The following is a 21,645-nucleotide window of genomic DNA, read 5'->3' as shown; positions in this document are numbered from 1 at the left end:
ACTTAAACAAAATCCAGATAAGAAATACAGTTATCTGATTGGATAACAAATAACAAATCAGATGACTGGAACACTATAAATCATCTTAAGTTAAGTTTTCAAGAATAAGGCCCCAGGTGTGTCACTTTTGAAAAAAAATTTGACTGATGATATGGCCCACAGTTTGTTAAATTAAAATATGGATTGTAAACAATTCGATATCAAGCTATTTTGTGATATTTACTATAAAACCTATTTATTTAATCTTTAATCTTGATCTAGATGTAAACATATTATTTTTTTTTTTAAATTTTTAATTTATTATTTATTGAGATGAATTATTACTATATTCTCTGGTGTTGTTTTTTTTTATTGGTTCGCCAACATAATAAACCTCTTGGTTATTTCATTGTCCCTTAGTCTCTGGGGCAAGCTTGGAAATCTATAGAAGTTTACTCATTGAAAGAAAGCGCAAAGGTGACTATTTGAGATATATGCAAGACCAAATGAGTAAGGCAAATTTCTTCACTTGAAAGGCGACCCTTTTAAATATGCAAGATTTTACTCTCCTCTATATGATTTCGGAGAGGTTGACGGAATTGCCCTGTTTTACCCTACATTCGTCCGCAACCACCTCCCTCTTGACCTCAAGGATTCAAGCTAGATTGTGATGAATTAAAAACTTACGCGTATTTGCAAAGTATTACAGAACAAGTGAGAGAAAACTTCACGGCTGTATGGAGGTTCATTAAGATCATTGAAAAGTGAATGTAAAGTCCGAATCCAATTTGACGCGACACTAGTTAATTCGGCTTCATCGACTGCGAGAAGGAAGTGGCCCCGGAAAATGAAAAATTTTGAATGACTTTTGAGGTTCAAATATTTTAAAAGATGCTCGTTATAATCACAGGTAATGTACTAAAAGCCTGATCTGCTTTTAGACGTTTGAATATGTTACGGTGCTCATTATTTATCCTGGTGAGCACATAACGGTAAATCTAGGGTAACTTGGGTGTTTTCGTCACAGTGGGTTTTAATGGTTATATAACGGTCATCTGTTGAAAGGTGTTCACGAAATGTTTAGTTGGTTTACTAATAATATTCAGTGAGAACAGATAAACAAAGGTAATCTTAAAATGGGTGTTAGTGATTATATTAAAGTCATCTGTTGAAAGGTGCTCACTAAGATGTTTAGTTGGTTAGCTAATAAATGTTCAATGTGTATATAGACACATCTTTATGGAACAACAATCACAGATTAAGGTTGTATGCAATGTTTCGTTCTGTTTCTGCTGTCGTCCTCAGGCAAAGAATGATAATTATAGTGTAGGCTGCTTCTTCTATTAAAGTGCCTCTCCAGAGTGTACATAGGTAGGGCCTATCTTGGAGTTTGGAAATCTTAGGCCCTAGCCTAGGCCCAAATCACATTTATTTGAGACCGTGAAAATTAATATTAACATGCAGAGATAAGGCTTGAATGTTTATTATATAGTAGTACTAAATTCTGTCCCAAAACAAAGATTGTCCCAGTTTTGAATTGTCCTAGATTTGTTCCATATCAATGCTCAAATAGTGTGTGCTACTGTCTGAATTTTCTGTTGGGCCTTGTGCATTGAACAATGACCTTTTTCTATTTCAGTTTTAACCCTGGTGGTTGTATGTTTAGGAGCTCTGATATTGTTCATAGATTTTCAAACAAAGAAGGTAGACAACTCCATCCAATTTTCCCTTGCAGCGAAGATGTATTTTTTCAAAAAGCTTCTGACCTTATTTGGAAGATATCGTCAAAATAAACTGGTGCAAAATTCTAAAAATGTTATGAAGATTCAAGAGAAATTTTTATTTGATCAATTGGCACTGAATGCTGAGACAGAGTATGGGAAAAAATATAACTTTTCTAAAGTGAACAGTGTAGCGGATTTTAAATCGTACCATCCCTTGACGCGATATGATCATTATAAACCATACGTGGAGCGAATGATGAAAGGGGAGACAAAAATAATGACATCAAACCAGCCCGTGATATTTGCCGTGACGTCAGGAACGTCTGGCAACAGCAACATCATACCAATGGTGAAAAGACAGCAGGCGCTATTTTTCCTCGATGGCATCTCACTTCTGTTTCATCTTATGACAGAATTTTTTCCAAAGTCAAACAGATTCCAAAAACATCTGAAATTTTTCTATGATCCTATTAAATGGAGGGAGTCGGATTCTGGAATAAAAATTGGACCGAATTCATCCTCACCGTCCAACTCTAAAAGTGTTCTATTCATGTACACAACACCGATTCCAGCCTACAAGGTCTTGAACGAACCTGAGGCGTTGTATCTTCATCTATTATTCGGGTTGAAAGAACGCAATTTAGGAATGATCGAAGCAAACTTTTCATCCATTGTTTATAACTCATTTGTGTCGTTAGAAAATCATTGGGATGACCTTGTGAATGACATTGAAAAAGGTCAGATCAAGAAATCACTTAAAATTGACGAAGCTGTGTGACGAGAATTGACTGCGGTACTGAAACCAGATCCTCAACGTGCTGCGGAACTGAAGGAAGCGAAGAAAGACGGACCGACAGGATTAATGAAAAGAATCTGGCCAGAGTGTAACTTAGTAATAGGAGCAGATTCAGGATCGTTTGAACTTTACGCGACAAAATTACGAGAAACGTATTTAAAGGGGATTCCGTTGTATTCCCCAATCTACGCAGCTACAGAGGGTTTGTTAGGGATCAATATCTGGCCGAGGGAATACCCTAGTAAATATATGTTGATCCCCACGGTACAGTTCTACGAGTTTATTCCAATAGCAGATTGTGATCTGGATCAACCAGATACTCTTTTAATGAATCAGGTAAGAATTTTAAAACAAGAGAGAGAGTGATCATTATGGAATAAAGACTAGAGAACCGTCATTCTAAGCATAAAAATTGATTAGAATTATAATATTTTTTAATTGGCACAAACTAGACTAATGTATAAGTAACAAAATACAATATGGAAAACAACTTTCCTATAGGGGTTTATTTAAGGTCTTGAATACGGTTTATGTTAACACAGTATATGTAAATACGGTATATGTTAATAAGCTTCAGAATTACTAGAACTGTACAAAATCGCATAATTCCTTCAAATATACCTGAAACTAGAGCAGTCTGCAATATTAGAAATTTTGTCAAGACAATGGCATATATATGCAAGTCAACCCAATTGTCTATATTCAGGTAAAAGAAGGAGAGAGCTATGAGTTAGTCATCACCAATCCAACATGTTTATATCGGTATAGATTTGGTGATGTTGTTAGAGTTAAACAGTTCTATAACCAGTGTCCTGTTATCGAGTTCTTATATAGGTAGGCTATTTTCTCTTTTTATTTTCACTCCTTATTAAATCTGACAACTCTGAAAATAAACAGAAGAGGGCACCTAGTGAGCTTATGAGTATGAGAACCCTCTCAGACGCTTCATGCCTCTATGCACTTCCTCAACCTAGACAGTTGTCCCCACCCTTATTATGTCAATTTGCCCACCAATGTGCCCTCAGTCTGAGAGAGCTGGGACCATCACTGAATTTATTGCCCCATGTTTATCATCAGGAATTTTTTGTAATTTTTCCAGACAAGGTCAGTTTTTGAGTGTAAGAGGGGAGAAGACATCGGAAGCTGTATTTTATAAAGTATTGAATGAAACTCTAGAGAGTTCACAAGGTTTAGATCTGGTTGATTACTGCTGTTGTGAGAGTATCTTAGTCTCAGATCAACTGAACATACATACTTCAGGTAAAGTTTGATTGGGGATTCATTCCCAGACATTTCGGCTGCCCTGACGGACATTCTGAAAATTTAATATGTAAAATAGATATATTATATGCGCAATCCTATTATCTTGATGATGCCGACAGAATGGTTTTTGACCAGTGATCAGAAATGTAATTTGTAACCCAATTCTAATGCCGCTTCCACAATTTTTGAACACACCTTTACCTAAATAGACATTTGACCCCCTAGGTCAATCTACCCCTTATTTGTTCCCGCACTTCAAGGAGACTGGCTCAGAGAGAAAGTTTATGACATTTAAAATATTTTTATTGTAGTTGACACCTCTCCTAGTCCATGTTATCATGTTTTTATCGAGTTTAAATCTGATGAATCAATAAATGAACAACGATGTCAACAACTGGCTAAACAGGTAATAGAGAAATTGTCATTCTGTACAACTTTGATTCACAGTGGTTATTTGACCCATTTCATGGCTACCTCAATGGATTTTTTAGTATAATCTTTAAGCACAATTCTGTGACCTTGCTTCTTTGCTCGTAAGATATTTTCTATATACATGTACATAGGAAAGTGAAAAATTTTAAGGATATTGCAGCTTTAAAAAGCATGAGATGATTACTGTGAAAGAGATATGAATCGCAAGTATCTAGAATATTCCTGTTTCCATTTTTGCCCCTTGCTTCAGATGAATAAATTTTTTTTAAATTTTATTTTTCAGCTGGATGATAATTTATGTGCAATATCTTATGTGTATTCATCGTTTCGCAAGAAAGGCAGCATTGGACCAATCAGAATCCACTGTGTTCAAGATGGCAGTTTCCACAGGCTACGTAATTTCTCCCTAGAAACCACCTCAGCTTCGTTCAATCAGTATAAAGTGCCTCGTGTCTTGAAAAACAAAGATTCTGTAGAATTTATAACTAAACTTATTCAATAGACGGTTGTGTATCAGATTATGATCTCCAAAATCTTTAACTACTTAATGATGAAATTTCAACAGCAAATTAGGATCAGAGAAGTACCCAAATGTATCAGGAAGAGGTGCACATTATTTACTTTGATAAGAGTGTTTCAGATTCACTAGAGGGTAAAAATTGAATAGTAACACTGTATATAAATGAGAAATGTGTGTGAATAGATTGTTTCATGTCCAATGTGTCTTATACACCAACATAAAGTATTTTCTTTACAACTTAATTGTTCAGGATACATCTCATTTGGACAGGCAATGCCACTTGGTGTGCAATGAGGAAAGTTTTGCAAAGAAGGCAGCAAGAGCTGTCCAGTTCATGATCTATAAATATGCCAGCTTGCTCCACACGGAGGTTAATGTTTAATTCAGGAGTCTGGAAGCTTCTATGTATGTCAGTGGCTCCAGTTGCATTACAAGGTCATTATTTACAAAAAGTTGTATTATTGTTTGTTTATTGGTTTATAGAAACACAAGACATCACCTAACTCGGAATTTATTCCAGAAAAAAATGAAATGGAGTTTTAAGTCTTACTTTTCTGCACCATGTGGGCTAATGAAGATGGGCAATGCCATGCAGGGTGCAATGAGGGAATTTGGCCAGGACAGTGGCATTAGCCTGCTCTTTTTTCGATTTCCAACTGAGGAGGGATCTTTAACATACACAGCCTGTAGCACACGGGGTCTCGGTTTATTGTCCCATTCAAATGACTAGACGCTTTTTCCATCTCAGCCCCTCTTATCTGCATCACTGACGGGGAAACCGGGTTGAAAAATTTGAAGGTATTACCTCGACCTATGCTGGGTTTGAACCCTTGAACAGCAAGTCTAACTCACTGAGCCACTGGCGTCTCCCAGTTATATTCCAGAGATGATGTACTTTTTTCAATCAGATGTCTGTGGTTCCAGCAATTCCACTTAAACTAAGCATTTAATGACATGACTATCGCAAAAGTCTTTATATATATCAATTGCAGTTTTGCGATAGTGTCGTCAACAAACGTTTATTTTTAGTGGAATTGCAAGGATCACAAACATCTGATTGAAAATTGATGATATAAGTGTCCCTGATTCACATAAAGAATCTAGAAACCGCTTAAATATCAGAACAAAGATCAGTTTAAAAAAATTTACTTCAGCAAATAAATAAATAAAAAAACATAAATATACAAAATAATGGACGGAAAACAGAAGACAAAAGAAATACAATAACATAAGACTGGGAAAATGATAATAAAAAAGATTTGACTCCGGCCACGAGGGTAATTGTGACTTGCACAAGGTATTATTTTTAGACCAAAATTCTGAAGAAATATTGTCAATGTCATAAATGTAAGTGCGCATGCCCAAATATACAGATGTGTACCTGGAGTCAGTGGTGAACTGGCGTCCAACCTGTAAACATGCTTGACTAATAAATATATAATATAATGGCGTGGTTGAATGGTGTTATAATGGCCTAAATATGCCCTAAAATATAAACAAACAAAATTGTAATTTCAGAGTGACATCAATTGTTTAAAAGAGTGAGCATGCTCCGACATCCTAGCAACACGTTGCACAGTTACACCATTTCCATTTCCTGATAAACATTCCTGGCCAAAAAATACTTTACAATATTAACAACAACAGCTTATACTATTGAAGTCAATTAGTTTTGTATAATAATTTCAGATGAAATTTACCATCACAAATTTCTGAGAAAGGAAAGGTTTAATCGCATTTTATCGCTGTTGATCGTGTGTTTAGTGACGTCACATATGTATAATGTGCTCCGTAAATGCTGGAACCTTCATCAAGAAATTGTAATTGTTTAAATAGATATAACTATCTCAAAGGTGAAAAGCAAGTGTCAGTGATACATATAAAAAACTGTAAAATTCCTTTACAACAATCACTGGTTTTATGTGAAAAAGTGGGATCAAAACAGAGATAAGTCAGGGTAAACACAGAAAATTCTGATCAAAATATACAAACTGTCTGAAAATCTACAAGGGATAATGTCATCTAATTGTTTGTTTTACAATTAAAGGGAGACAGACTTAATCTCAGCTGTTAAAGTAAATATTTAGATGGTAACTTAATCTCAGCTCTATCTAGACAACTATACCGATAGCGGATATTGAGCTCTATCAGCTGATATAGTGAATATTTAGACTACTGTACAGACAGCTGACATTCACCTCTATCAGCTGGTAAAGTAAATATTTAGACTACTGTACAGATAGCTGAAATTGAGCTCTATCAGCTTGTGAAGTAGATATTTAGACTACTGTACAGATAGCTGAAATTGAGCTCTATTAGCTAGTAAAGTAGATATTTAGACTACTGCACAGATAACTGAAATTGAGCTCTATCAACTGGTAAAGCAAACATTTAGATTTGTACCCCTTTCATCAATTAATTCATTCCGTAAATATTAAATTTAAATAATTGTACAAATAAATTCAAAATATCTCACATATACTTTGTTCCCTTTCAATAAAAATATCACATACTTTCCTGCTGTCCTGAATCTTATTCCACTGTCATGATAAAAATAAAAATAAACCTAAAAAAAACACTGGTGACAGTTGTCTGAAAGTTAGTCAAGATTTTCATTAGTTTACGTCTTGAAATTTGATTGGTTAAATTATTAATGCGATAACATTGATACTTGAAGTTAATATCTAGAAATCTGATTGGCTAATATTATCACTGCAATAATATCAACCAACCAGCGTTCATAGTCCTAAATGTCTACGATTATCGTAATGCTTCTGAACACCAGCATTTTTTTCAGATTTCATAAAAAATAACTGAGGCTTTTACACATAGATAATAAAGACCAGCTTGAAATTTATAATCACGAGAAGCTCAAGATGAATTATACTGACAAATTAAGATCGTACAATCACTTTATTACAAATATAAGAAAGCTACAAAGTTTAAAAAAATACTACCTCTTATAATGGACATAAAATTGGTCAAACTTGGTCAACAAGTGTATATATTCAATAGATGGACTTACCAGGTGCTAGCACTAAAGAATAGAATCTCTATATATAATACGATATATCCATTATTGAAACATGCTTAAAATTACTTAGTTTAATGAATAATTACTTAGTTTAATGAATAATTACTTAGTTTAATGATTTTGTTTAATGAATAATTACTTAGTTTTATGGATTTATTGAATAGAGGAATTCTTTTGTATAGTTATGACACCACTGATGAACACCACTCATTTTAACCAAGTTTGAGAATTTACATTTTTTTGGTCATCCTAAGAGGTAGTATACCTTTAAAGTGATCTATCAGTGAAAGTTATTTAAGACTTGATCCTGTAGAACCTCACATACAGCTACAGTTTTAATAAGGAATAATCCCAGGGCAGCTGTTAACAGTCAGTGAAGTAAATTATCTAAATCATTGTCCTTTCTCTTCCTGAAATAAATATCAACACTAACAGACCTTCTTATCTTCTATACATTGAGAGGTGGGAGGGGGGAGTTACCTAGAAGGAAATAGCATTACAACTTTGGATTGGGGTGGGCTACCGGAAAATATTTTCTGAATCCATTCTATGGGGTTTCAGGGTGCATATTTCTGGGTCTTTATGGAGGAGGGGGGAGCCACTGTTAGATACCACTAAAATGACATCAGAAAACATATTTCTCAGTGGTAGACCCTTGTTGCATATTCTCGAATTGATCATTGCACTATATACTAGTGTTCTAACACTGTTTAGAGAATACATGGCATGGTTTGTCTTGATTAAGTTGGCTTGAGTAAGTATAAGTATTGATGGTGTAGGTGTATATCATTAAGAAAGAAACTGTTACTCACTTTTTGGAGGTTTTGGGTCTCTGGGCTGTTCTAGGCCGACCTGATTTAGATTTGTTATTTTTAGATTTTTTGGATTCTGCAGCCCCTTCAGCTGTATAGGCTAAATACACTGTGGATAAATCAACAGCATCTGCTCCCTGTTATAAATCATAGAATATAATTAGTTGAAATAAGTTGTACATACTTTAATTGCCTAATCAATTGTTTTGCACTTTATTGGTCTAATGAAATGGAGATTTACATTCAACTTTTCCCCACCTTATTGGTCTGCCAAAAGTTTTACAAACACGTCTTACGCTTGAGGGTTATTGAATGTATCACTGTTAGTGAGCCTTCGCCATCGTTGTCAAAGAAATGTTAAACTTTTGTGGAAAGAAAATCGTCTGGTTTAACCACAGAAATCTTTACTCTATGAGCATTCAGTGCTTTTTTTCTTTTTCTCCTTCTTTCTAAACTTGTTAAAAACTCTATGCTATTCCTAGATATAGAAAGTTTGACTATAAAAATATGGTCCTACCTTTTGTCTAGTTTTCTCTGGTTGTGGGGTCTGTTTTCTCATGTTATTACCAGTGTAAGCTACACATCGTAATTGCCATTCACCGATTTCTTCATTCCAGTTGACATGCTGCTCTATCATTTCCTATAATAATAATTTCAAAAATATCATGTGCTGTACTGTACTACAAAAACATGGCTATAATTCATGTTTCACTTTTGATTTTGTGTTCTTATAAACATGGCTATAATTCGTTTTTCACTTGGGCTCATGAACACACCATGCAGTTTACAGTGGGGGAAATTTTTGTCAGGACAGCGGACATAGCCGGTTCTTTTTTCGATTTTCAACTTTTGAGAGAAACTTTAACATGCACAGCCTGTAGAACACAAGGTCTTGGTTTATTATCCCATCAAAATAACCAGACATTTTTTCCATGTCAGCCCCTTGCAACATAGTTAAAGAATTGTCCTCTTTCACTTTGATTATGGTGGGAGGTAACCAATCATAGAAACAGACTGAAAATTCAAAGATTAAGAACTATGTGTGTAATTCTGTAAGGGGATCCTACCTGATATTCACGTGGTATAAAAGAATCGATGATCAACATCTGTAATTTTAATTCTCGACTCAACTGTCGGACATTTTCTAACAACCCTTCCATTTCTCTCTGATGTTCTTGTTGGAGGTCAGCTATCTAGAAAATAGAAAAAAATCCTCGTTTGGTCATCCTGTGAAAACAAAACATAAAGCTGTTCTTTTGGGGTAGTGCAAAGGATTTCAACCGCAGGGCCAATCACGTAGAAACATTTTCACTTTTCTTTGGGGACAATGTGAAGGTTATGAAAAATAAAACTATCCAACTGGCAAACATTGTCTCTGTCTATTCAAAGAATCATTTGCAGCATTTTTTACTCCATACTACAATGCCTGGTATCCAATCCCTACTTTCACTTTCGATACCTTGTTTTCATGCAAACACATACAAAAACTATTAATAATCTTTGGAATGGTGTTACGAATATAAGTCTGGATAGTATGTATTGTTTATTTTGTATCATTAAAAGAAATGTTTGAAACATGATAATTGTCAGTGCATGTTTTGGTCTAGCTATTAGCACAAGTTTTATTGGATCTAAAAGACAAATTTCGTTTTTATTTTAACTGCCAGTACATTAAATATAATTTAGAATATTTACCTCTGATTTGGCTTGCATCAACATTGTCCAGACTTTCTTTAGCTTTTTAGTTTTTCCAGTAATTTCTTCCTGTAGATTGGAATATTGTTCTTCAATATCCAGTCTCTCTTGCTAAAATTAGAATACAAACAGAACATTTAACTAAAATTGTTCTTCTGCAATTTCAGTATGGAACATGAGAATCACTAAAACACACACTATTGCATTGAATTACTTCATTAATAACCCTCTGCCAGTGCCTTCTGTAGATTAGTTGCTTGTCAATAATAACAGATTTCTTGTCAACCACCCTAATCTCTAATAATATATAAATATATATATTAACCTTGTGGTGGTACCTTAGTCACTTCTTGTTACTTATCATTAAACCTACCTCTTTGTCCTGCAAAGCTTTCCGTAATTCTTCCTCTTTAGCACGTTGTTCATCAAGTTCCTTGGCTGATTCCTCCAATAACCTTTCCTGTTCCTCCGCCTTCTCCAGCAGATTGACTCCGCCCACTATAATACGTTTCTCAATAGTGGCTAGCTGCTGTTCTAGCTGATTCTGTTCCTCCCTTGTTAAATAAAGAAAATATCAGATGTCCATTGGAGAACTTGGGTATGATATCAGAGTTAAACTATGGTGATGACAGGTGCTCAAAAAAGGACCATATAAATTGGTTGCCTCACAAAATCAATGAGTTACCTTCTACACTGGGGATTTTCAACTTTTTCCTTTCTATTACAAAAAAAAAATCCTTCCCCCCCCAAAAAAAATCCTTATTATTTCATGATTTTCTCTTGGGTTTTTCCCTGAAGTCTTTTATGTCAAAGGATATTGCTTGACTGAATAGTACAACTTCAATTATGATTGTCAAATATTTTATCCTAGACTCGTTAAGCGTTTCATTACGTCTCAAAAATTTCAAAAGTACCCCCAGGTAGCCCCTGCCCTACACATATCAAGATATTGACAATATCTAATTAATCTTTATCTCACTGATATTGTTTGAGTTCCTCTTCTTTTTCTTCTAAATCGAATTTGATACGATTTCTTTCTTCATCAGCCATATCTTTAGTTTCCGCTAGCAACCGTCTGTCTGCCTCAATCTTCGCTTGTATTTCAGCCATTTTTTCTTTAGAGATTTTCTTATGGCCTACGAAATATCATGATTTATTTAGTAGGATACACAGTCTACTTACTAAAGAAATATTTATCATATGCGATGCCAAGCTCAAGTCTTATTTAATAGGTTTAAGAAGGAAGAACATTTTTTTTATGTCTAAGATCTGATAGCACGAAAATCCAACATAATATTAAATTCACACAGGTAATTTTTCAGGGCTTTAGAAAGCAAAAAACGGCCTGCTATTGAATAAGAAATAAGTTTGGCATCATCTTAAAAGATTTAGAATTCTTCAGAACAAGTAGTGGTATATAATAAGAGAAATTTAGTGCTGTAGAAAAATTCACAAAAAAATGTATATTTCACATTTATAAAGTAGGGAAAACTATACTTTTAATCTAACAAATGTAGAAATCTATTAGAGCTGTTTTTAAAAGTGAGTGCTTTATTTCTGTCAAATTCAAACCAAAATGTGTTATAATTTAGCAGCAAACACAATGGGTTGACAAAAGGGTGCATTCAACTAAAAGGTTCCTACAAAAGGTTGCATTTGGTGCATTTGACTAAAAGGCTAACAGAAGGGTGTATTTAACTAGAGGGGTCACAAAAAATAGGGGTCACACTAAGGGTGCATTCAACTAGAGGGTTCACACAGATGGTGCATTCAACAAGAGGGTTCCCTAAAAAGGGTACATCTATTGTGAGGGTGCATTTGACTAGAGGAGTCACACAGATGTTGAAGGGTGCAAAAAGGCATTAAAGGGATTGTAAAGAGGTTTTCTAAATTTTGTATGCGATACAAGCAAATTTTGCAACATCTTAAAACACTTCGTTTTAGTGGAATTGCAGGAACCACAGATGTCTGAAAATTGGAATGGTGCAAATTAATGCTATCAGTGTCCCCGATAAGCAGACAAAATCTAGAAATCCTCTTTACAATTCCTTTAAGCTAAAAGCAGGTAGTGCACACACAAAACAAAGGTCAAGCATTCACTACAATCGTCACAAGCGTCAATCCAATCTCAAAACAGACTTGACTTACCACTTGTATCTGGAATCACAGAATAAGAGGTTATGGATGAATGAAGATTTAAAAAGAAAGGAATGAAATAAGAATTGTGTTTCTATCTAGGAAAGGATTATAGAGATTACAATAAGAAGGAAACTGAGTAAATTGGAGAAATTTAAAAAAAGAAGTCTCTTTCAAATTTCAAATATAAGTTTCTTGCGAATATTGAAAAATGAGCCTTTTTAGTCTTGCCAAGATATTTAAGACTATCTGAGAACAATTCCATCAATTTACAAAAACAGTTCACTTGAATTTGAAATCGAATAAATGATTATTGAAACAGAACAATTCGAGCTAGATTATGTATCTTGAGTAGTGTTTTATTCTGGCATAGACCAAAATGCTACATTCAGATTTTTCTGCTGGATTTCACTCTGTTATGGCTTCAGGTCAGAGCAGCTGATATCTTAAAGAAGACATCTGGTCGTTGGAAAGGACAATAATAAATAAATAAAGCAATGTATTTTTTCGTTGATCTGATAAATGTTGAGTAATAAAACTTACTACGTCGGCGTTTTTTCTTTCGGACAACCCCGTCTGCTCCAATAACTTCTTCTTCACTTTCATCATCATCATCTTCATCCTCGCTTCCAGACACACCTAGAATAACACAACACCCCTTAATCTATTATCAAACTTCTTCAAAATCACAATGGTTGACAAATCTCTTTACAAGTCCCATATCACCGATCAAATTCTGCAAATTTGGATATGGATATGCAATGGATATCAGCTTATACTAATGATACGTATATACTGATGAGTTCATTTTTAACTGTTGTCTGTCAAATGATTTTGGTTTCAGGAACGATATTTGTCTTGTTACTGTATCTGAATATGTGTGTAATCAATAAAATATGCTAGAAAATTAGGTCATGAATACAGTGAAGAAAGAGATTTGGATAATTCTGCTGGCAAAATTTCCTTCATTGTTAATTTCATTAGCCTGATAAGCAATAGAGCCGATTACCTGATTGATCTTATTGCAAAGAAAGTTCCTACACAAAATCTGAGATCTAGCGAAAAAATCTACTACAAGTGCCAAACTATAGCATGAAAACGTATGGTTTCCGTGCTTTTTCATTGACCGCAACCAACGTTTGGAATAACCTCCTTGTGTCTTCAGAAAGTTTAAAATCCTTGCCAACACACAAAATGTTCAAGAACAAAGTGAAAACTGTTTTATTCGACTCTTGTCTTTATACCTTTTTTGTTTGCGCTATAAGCACCCTTTTGTGTGGGGTTTAGTGCTATAGAAATATACACATTATGATATGCACTCCAATGTGACATAGATTATGAAACATTTGTTCCGTTTTTTCTTAGCTTTTTTTTAAATCTAGCCACTACAGTTAGTGTCTAACAATGGTCCTCTTTCATATTCATCCTAATAACCTTTTGACCTAACCTGATGACTTACCATCTTCTAGCTGTTTCTTTAAATCTTCAATCTCCTTCTGATAAAGACGTAACAGAGCATCTTTAGGGTCCTCGTTTATCTTAGCTTTATTCTTGATACTTTTAGCTCTGTTAGCGTAACGTAGGGTACTAATAGATTCATCATAGTTATAATCAGCCGGGCCAATATTAGCTATCTGTAAACAAACAATATATATGTTTGTGAGCAGGGTTGGAGAAATTTCATTTCAAACATTGTTTTTTTATATATTTTAAGCCCTTCCCTACTAAAAATTTGCAGCTCGTGTGCCAATGTTTAATAGTTTGAGGGAAAATTTTTGTCGGATTTGATCAAACATAAGGAAAATTATAATACTGTCCCATTTAGAATGCATAAAGTTCGCCCCGAAACTGTTTTGCCCTGTATCTTGGTAATTTGACAAACTCATTAAATTTTCTTAGCTCCTAGAAATTTCTAGATCAGACATCTAACAGATTTCTTGATTTTTAATACTCTGTTTTACTCACCATAACAGTCTTAGAATTTCCTCCCAATGAATCTTGAAGCAGACGTGTTAGTTTAGAATTACGGTAGGGAATATGGCTGCTCTTCCCGTCCACCAGAGCTGAGATAACATTGCCCAGAGTTGACAGAGACAGATTAATCTTCGTAGCTTCTTTCAACCTCATACCAGATGCTCCTGTTTTAGCCTGTCTCTCTGATCCCTGAGAAAAAAAAGGAATTTCACTTTTGAATTATTAATTAAATAGAACAGCTAAAATTATAATTGTCAAAAAATTTATGCTAGATTACCACGAGCGTCATTCATCCCTAAAAATTTCAAGGGTAATAAACTCCCTTGTTAAAACCCCTAGACTAAGTCATACTTACAGCTAAATCTACTAGATGTAGTTTACCAACACGGAAATGTTGTTCTCCATCTATACCTTTCTCACTACATTCTATAGTTACAGTAAATATAGCATGGGATCGGGAACTCGTCTGATTCATATTGGTGGCTCCAACATGACCTGGAAGAACAATTTATATCATTCAATACAGTGAATGAAATGAACAGAGTTTTACATCCTACTTTTCTGCACCATGTTGGGTTATGAAGACGAAAGACGCTATACAGGGTACAATGAGAGAAATTTTGTCAGGACAGCGGCTTTAGTCTGCTCTTTTTCAATTTCCAACTGTCGAGGGATCTTTAACGTGCACAGCCTGTAGCACACAGGGCCTCGGTTTATTGTCCCATCCATGTCAGCTCTCGTACCTGCATCATTGAAAGAGGGAAACCAGGTTGAATAATCCGAAGGTATCATCTCGACCTATGCCGGGATTGATCCCTGGACCTTCAGGTTAGCGAGCAAACGGCTAACTCACTTAGCCACTGAAGCTCCCAAATAGAGGATAAGGATGAGATCAAGTGTATTATAGCTCAGTATACGATTTGTTGAAGTAATATTTTAGACTTTTAAGAGAAGTTTTAAACTGTTCTGTAAAAAAAATTAATAACTTACGATTCTTGTTTCCGATGGTCATTATTCTATCCATATCATCAGCGTTATAAACTACAAACTTGGATAAATCTTTTACATAGACTCCTACATCAGGTCTTTCTTTAACCTACAAAATAAAATAAACAAAGACTTGAACATCAGGTGATTCTTTAACCTATAATACAAATTAATCAAATTAATTGTGGTTATATAAAACACAGTCGATAGTTCTTTCGAAGTTACATTGAACAATGGTGGCAGTGGGTTCTTTTCTTGATCAACGTGTGAAAGCCTGGTGACCTTGAATTAGCCATCTACACTCATAATTCAAGTCGACCCAGCTGTAAATGGGTACTAATGAAAGATCAAATGCAGTCGGTAAAAAGGATGCTTAACTGTGAACCTTACTTTCTTTCATTACATATCCAAAAAGACAATAAAATGAAACTACTGACCTCTAGCCTTTGTGTCTGATCTTTACCCAGTAAATCTCGTACTTCTTCATTGTATATCTCTAGATATGACACTCGTACTAAAAACCTTACAAAATAAAAATAACATGTTTACCCTTCAGACAACCTTCATTATTATTAAATACAGATGATGTACTTGGTCATTGCCATAGTATTTTTTGTCTCTGGCAGCCCCAACCTCGAAGGGCTTCAGTCATTACCTTGTAGTGACACATCTCATTTTTGGCCCCCTCCCTTTTCTAGATATGCTCCTGAAAGAAACTACCGTACTCATGTCTTTTGATGTTACTTTTCCTGAAGAAAAACTGTGCCACTATAAACAACTCAAAAATTCACACTCACTTTATGTCTCCTTCACATTTTGCTATGGCTCCGAATATATGAGCGAAAGAATTCGGAATAATGCCCCGTAATTCTGGTATAGTACGAACACCTTCCATGGTGAATGTTTTACCAGTTCCCGTCTGGCCATAGGCAAATATCGTTCCTGAAACATATCAAAATAAATAGTCTTCAGTCTGTATCCCACTTTTGAATTAAATGGTGTTAAAGGGACAGATTCACCATTCATTTGACTAATCGAACCTTAGTCTCAGAAAAGGGAATGTTTTAGCTAAGGTATTAAATCAGAAATAATCCATATGTATCCAGAATTATACCTGTCTGTGCCATGCTCCGAAAGTTCAAAGTAAAATGGATAAAAAAAAGTAAGGTGTACATACTGCTTATGCAAGATCTGAAGGTGTTATGAAATAAAATTTAAGGTAAAGTACTTAATTTTAAGTTTTTAGGGCTAACTTTACTTTACTAATATAGACACATATTGTGCTATTAGGGGGTTTATAATAACACATTTTATAAAATTAAAACGTGGTTGCAGAACAGGAAGTGAAAAAAAATATTAATACAGAGCTAGCATACATAATAATTACATCAGCAATAAAACAATAGTTTCGTATTTGGGGATAATAAGGCCAACACAAAGTAATAAGGCCACTTAATTTTATTTAAGTAATACCCATACTAATATAAATAAGGCCGAAACAAGATGATATTTGGGTCTAATATGAATAAATATATATAACACACATACCATTAAAACCTTCGAGAACACAATCTACAACAGGTCTAGCTATAACATTATATACATCAACTTGTTTACAGTCAGGTCCAAACACAATATCAAACGTAAATGTTTTAGGTGGTTCACCTTGAGCAGCATTCCGATTTTCAACTGTGAATGTTCCTTGAACAGAATCAACCTGAAAAAAGAATTAAGGCTGAATTTTTCATTCCAGATTGAGCTAATGCCAGGAAATGTCATTCAGTGCAGTGTGTAATCAGGGAAATTTTGTCAAGGCAGAGCCAATTTTTCAATTTTCAACATGCAAGGGTTATTTAAGGATCTGGAATTTGAGACATTGTCATCACTATCTTTTGGTGTTCAGTCAACTTGTCTACATGTCAACTCGTCAACAAACTAGAGTAAACTTGTCTACAACCTTGAGTTATCTCGTCAACAACCTTTAGTTATCTCGTCAACAACCTTGAGTTAACTCAACAACAACCTTGAGTTATGTCTTCAACACAAATTATTGAAATAAAGATGTTATTTTATTATTTATTTTATTGTGGGTTTTGTTTTAATAAATATCTTTAAACATGGCATCGGTTGTGAGTGATCATTCAATTAAATTAACAGAGATCAGCAGTTAATAAACAATTTAACAAACCAATTATTATAATTACCAATCAAAACCCAATACTGATATTTCACATTTGTAAGAATAGGCCTAAAATTATACCATTTTGATCCGAAATCAGATCAGGAAAATTGCGTCTCGTCTGCTATGCAATTTGACCTCAGTCAGAAAAAGGTAACATCAGAAACATATTTGCAACAATCAATGATATATATTTTACTGAATTCTACCCACTTTTACTACATTCACACAACTATTTTCTTTCTCTTTTTCGTTCAATGGTCGACATCGAACAGCCACTCGAACATTGTCCACGTCTCGTAGGCTCTTTCCACCAGACTCCTAGAATATAAAATAGTGAAATAAACCAATTCAAGAGTCTAAACAGTAGAAAAATAATAGAATTCATCATCATATTTATTCTCTCCCTTTAACTGGTCATGGGTTTGGGAGGGAATAAATAAAATATCCATAATTGGGATACTGAGTTATTTTTTTCTTTGTACAAACTAGGCACTGGACAAAGGTAGAAAATTAATTGTTAACAGATCAAATTATAAAATTGGCATGCATATCTTCCATAGATTCACAAATACCATCAATCACAGGGCCAGGGCAACTTTTATTATCATCATAGGGCCTGGTCATAGATATAGGCCTACAATATGATTGAAAGCTTCTGTAGGAATTCAGCAGATTCGAATCTGAGTTCAAATCATGAGCTACACCTAAGGCTATCATATTATTTAGAAAGCTGAACAGTAAAATTTCAGGAAACGGAGATTGGCTGCATCAAGTTGATCTGTCAAAAATGTAAACAATTAATCTTGTTGATGGTTACCATTTGGAAAGAAATCGTGAAAATCTGGGGATATTTTCAACTTTGTAACATATTACAATTTTCAACAAACACATAATGAATAAATATTAATCACTGACCGGCATTCTGCTTTAGAACGATGAAAAACAAGTCAAAATTTAAAAGAAAACAAAAATTTTACAAATCAAAACATTTTCATTCATTAGGTATTTTCTGTCTGGGACTGAATAGTTTTAAGAATTCTGATTGGTTGAAAATATTTAATAGTGTCTAAATACTGGATACAGAGTTATTAAGATTTCAGACTACAAGTAACTTCTACATAAGATTTGTAATGAGCGTAATATTTGGATATGTTTTTTCCCTTAAAATGAATGAATGAATAAATCTGCCTTATGAATGGATGAATTAATCAGCCTATATGAATGAATGAATGAATCTTCCGTATGGATGAATGAATGGATGAATGGATGAATGAATCTATCCTAAAATAAAGTCTGAAGACACCACAGTCAATGACATTAAGTAGTCATTTCCTACTCGCCCTGTTTAAAAATGGGTTGAAATTTTTCAATATGGCTACATCATTTCATCTTCAATATTTGGTGATTTGCTTATTGTATGTATTCAGTGATTTCGGTGAGTTCCTTTCTTTTTGCGTCTGTGGGTGCAGCAGTTTGGCTCTTTTAAGGATCTTCTGGTATCTGCAAGGGTAAAATTCTTCGTTAGCCTATAGGCATTCATCCTCAAGCAAAGACGAACTTCGTACTTATACATTGACTGCAATAGCAACCTTTCTTATATCTCAGAAGTTTGCTAATGCGGAGGTTTGATTGGATTGTACCCTTGAAAATACAACCAATCAGAGACGCAAAGTCTGTGAACTAAATGCCATTATGGTTACGATACAACTTTTTCTGTCGAAGGCTATGATGGGCTGTATTCCCCTGCGTATAATCCAATCAATTCGTTGCACTCGGCGATACAAGAATAGTGGCTATTGCAATATAAGTTATAAATTCGTATTAGTTTGTTATTGTGATAGATATTGAGGATTGATTGCTTCGATCCGATGGGTAATTATACCAATTTGAAATGTTTGTACTAGGCTACGCATGTAGAATAAGTGTTTTTAATTATTCTGTTATAGGCTGCCTATCATATGATGGAAGAACAGTGGGTCCAGCTATAGCTACAGTAGAAACTAAGAAAGACACTGTATCTATTCGACTACAGCGAGTTACCCCGTCTGTTCTCTACAAGAAATTTAGCAATGATATCAAGGGAGAGATCTATGTAAGTTATTAATACATTATGCTGTTGCTCAACTGGATCAGTGGGCCCAAATGGGTTGAGTTGAGACCGCCTGGGAAATCCCCTATTTAACACATGCTTTCCTTCAGACCCTCTGTATGTCAACTTAATGCCTGTTAACGGACTATTTAAAGGTTTTTAGTCTGTAGTTAATGATTTTTCACTCATTTATATATCGATGTCATAAAACTATAAGATCACCAAAAACCGGTGTTTCAATATAGATGCTTTTAAAGTACAAGTTTACACTCATTTTGAACCCCCTACCTTTAATAGATTTACAAATATTATAAATATATTAAAAGGTCACCTATTCATTGATAACAAAGGGTCTATTTTGTAGATATGATCTTTCTGGCGTGAGGTTTTGCCTTCATCCTAAAAAGTAAATTTCAAGAAAAAAGTCAGTTATGGCCCTATAGTTCTATGACAACGATATATATATATTGGTAGTTGAGCCTGTCATAGTGTCAATACTTCTCTTGACATCTTGTACGAAGCTTTTTGGGTTTGCAATGGGACATTTTGCCATATCACCGTGGCATATAAGCCAACTTTTTTTCTTTCGCTTTCAAACTTCCACAGTCTGTATGTAGCATGTGATCTGCGTTTATTGTTTTTCAAGTGGTCCCTTTTCCATGCCAGTGCCCCTAACCTGCGTCACTGCACTGGTTAGAAAGGAATTGTCTAACTCACTGAGACCCCCTCCCCCCTTCCATTCCCCGGCGTTATTGGTTTATGTCACAACTCAGATATTATAGTGAATAAGCAATGCAAACCTTTCTTTGTAGAGTTCTAATTTAGAAGGAACTATTAAAGAAGCAAAGAGGAATGGATACAGTGGACTAACGTTCGACTATCGTAATAATATGTACTATGTGATACATACAGAGACTGACAGAGCCGTGGGCAATATCCTGGTAAGTATAATCATCCACCCTAGTCACAGAGGCCGTGTTTTCTGTATTGTCTAATTTGGTTACCATCCGAAAAGGGAAGACATGAGCAAAACAGTGACAGTACACCTAATTTATAAAGAAAAAAGAAAGCATTCTGTTTACATTATAACAACTAACGGGAACAATGACTGGTTAAAAATGTATGCAACGTTTCGACATGTTTCTCCCGTCTCCCTCAACCACATATAGCTATATTACCCTCTCGAAAGACCCTGTTTGGTGACAAGCATGTTTTATCTCATTCATGATACCAGAGCACTACTACTTGTAGCAATTTACAAACTGAATATTCAAACTAAATATTTTCATTATGTAAATTGTAGGGATTCTATGCGTCTGGAAACCACGAAGAGAGCCCAGGTCCTATTCTACTATATTCTGGATTATCTCCAACTGTTAAATGTAAGTTTTTATCAAAGACTGACTAAAAATACATTCTAAAAGAAAACATTGCTCTAAGTACCATCAACATATAATGCAGTCCTCTGCTAATGCTAATACATATGAATAGAAAGTAGAGGTGTTCTAATGACTTGGAAAAATACAGGTTTGTCTCACATGTCCATAATTAATTCATAATTAGCTAAATTAGAAGAGAATTCCCAGCAGAATTCCCATGGGTGACCGATCAAGAAAGGTCAAAAAGTCTTTTTTGTTTATCCAGACTGTACATTCATGGACGTTTATGATTGGTTAAAACTCTTAATTATATGCAATAAGAACATAATGATATGATTAAGAATACATGATAATTCATTAGAAAAACCGATTAATCAAATAATTTGCTGAATTTGACCTTAAAAAATAAGGAAACCCATTTTTAAAGTTTCAACTCATCCTTGACTTGTAAGATTGTAAGAGGGGTTACTGGGTAGTGGTTCTGTTTGAAGCATTCCGATTTCTCGTATAACGGCTATAAAGCCTGAAATTCTGTTAATTTGTAGAACAATATAGAAAACCTTTCAACAATCCCCCTGGGAATCAATGGTGTCCCAACCTGGGGGTGTGGGACTAGGGTGTCAGGGGTGTGGCCAACTGGTGT

The 21,645-nt window shown here is 34.7% G+C and overlaps 3 protein-coding genes across 3 annotated transcripts; 2 read left to right on the top strand and 1 right to left on the bottom strand.

Moving 5' to 3' along the window:
• The first annotated feature begins 1,231 nt into the window (after positions 1 to 1,231).
• LOTGIDRAFT_206174 (hypothetical protein) lies at positions 1,232 to 5,251 on the top strand. Its single transcript, XM_009051041.1, has 7 exons — positions 1,232 to 1,350; positions 1,619 to 2,440; positions 2,486 to 2,835; positions 3,206 to 3,333; positions 3,599 to 3,759; positions 4,074 to 4,168; positions 4,478 to 5,251. Exons 2-7 carry the CDS (start codon positions 1,720 to 1,722, stop codon positions 4,694 to 4,696), a joined length of 1,674 nt encoding a protein of 557 aa, XP_009049289.1. The 5' UTR covers positions 1,232 to 1,350; positions 1,619 to 1,719; the 3' UTR covers positions 4,697 to 5,251.
• A 3,305-nt stretch (positions 5,252 to 8,556) lies between these two features.
• On the bottom strand, positions 8,557 to 18,539 carry LOTGIDRAFT_213295 (hypothetical protein; the record flags this gene model as incomplete). Its single annotated transcript, XM_009051040.1, has 17 exons — positions 18,450 to 18,539; positions 17,741 to 17,852; positions 16,901 to 17,065; positions 16,150 to 16,294; positions 15,790 to 15,874; positions 15,356 to 15,461; positions 14,721 to 14,860; positions 14,357 to 14,554; positions 13,851 to 14,025; positions 12,935 to 13,030; positions 12,404 to 12,412; positions 11,235 to 11,391; positions 10,629 to 10,809; positions 10,256 to 10,366; positions 9,628 to 9,753; positions 9,078 to 9,200; positions 8,557 to 8,697 (listed from the first exon to the last, which is right to left on the bottom strand). Exons 1-17 carry the CDS (start codon positions 18,453 to 18,455, stop codon positions 8,557 to 8,559), a joined length of 2,076 nt encoding a protein of 691 aa, XP_009049288.1. The 5' UTR covers positions 18,456 to 18,539.
• Positions 18,540 to 18,905: 366 nt separating this feature from the next.
• Positions 18,906 to 21,031, top strand: LOTGIDRAFT_158326 (hypothetical protein; the record flags this gene model as incomplete). Its single annotated transcript, XM_009051039.1, has 4 exons — positions 18,906 to 18,969; positions 19,481 to 19,626; positions 20,436 to 20,564; positions 20,927 to 21,031. The coding sequence occupies 4 exons, from the start codon at positions 18,906 to 18,908 to the stop codon at positions 21,029 to 21,031; spliced, it is 444 nt and encodes a 147-aa protein (XP_009049287.1).
• Between the last annotated feature and the right edge of the window lie 614 nt (positions 21,032 to 21,645).

The sequence above is a fragment of the Lottia gigantea genome (genome assembly GCF_000327385.1).
Source record: "Lottia gigantea unplaced genomic scaffold LOTGIsca_16, whole genome shotgun sequence".
In the NCBI taxonomy this organism is placed as follows: Eukaryota; Metazoa; Mollusca; class Gastropoda; family Lottiidae; genus Lottia; species Lottia gigantea.
The sequence above is the reverse complement of the archived record's forward strand: the minus strand, read 5'-3'. Positions and strand labels throughout refer to the sequence as shown.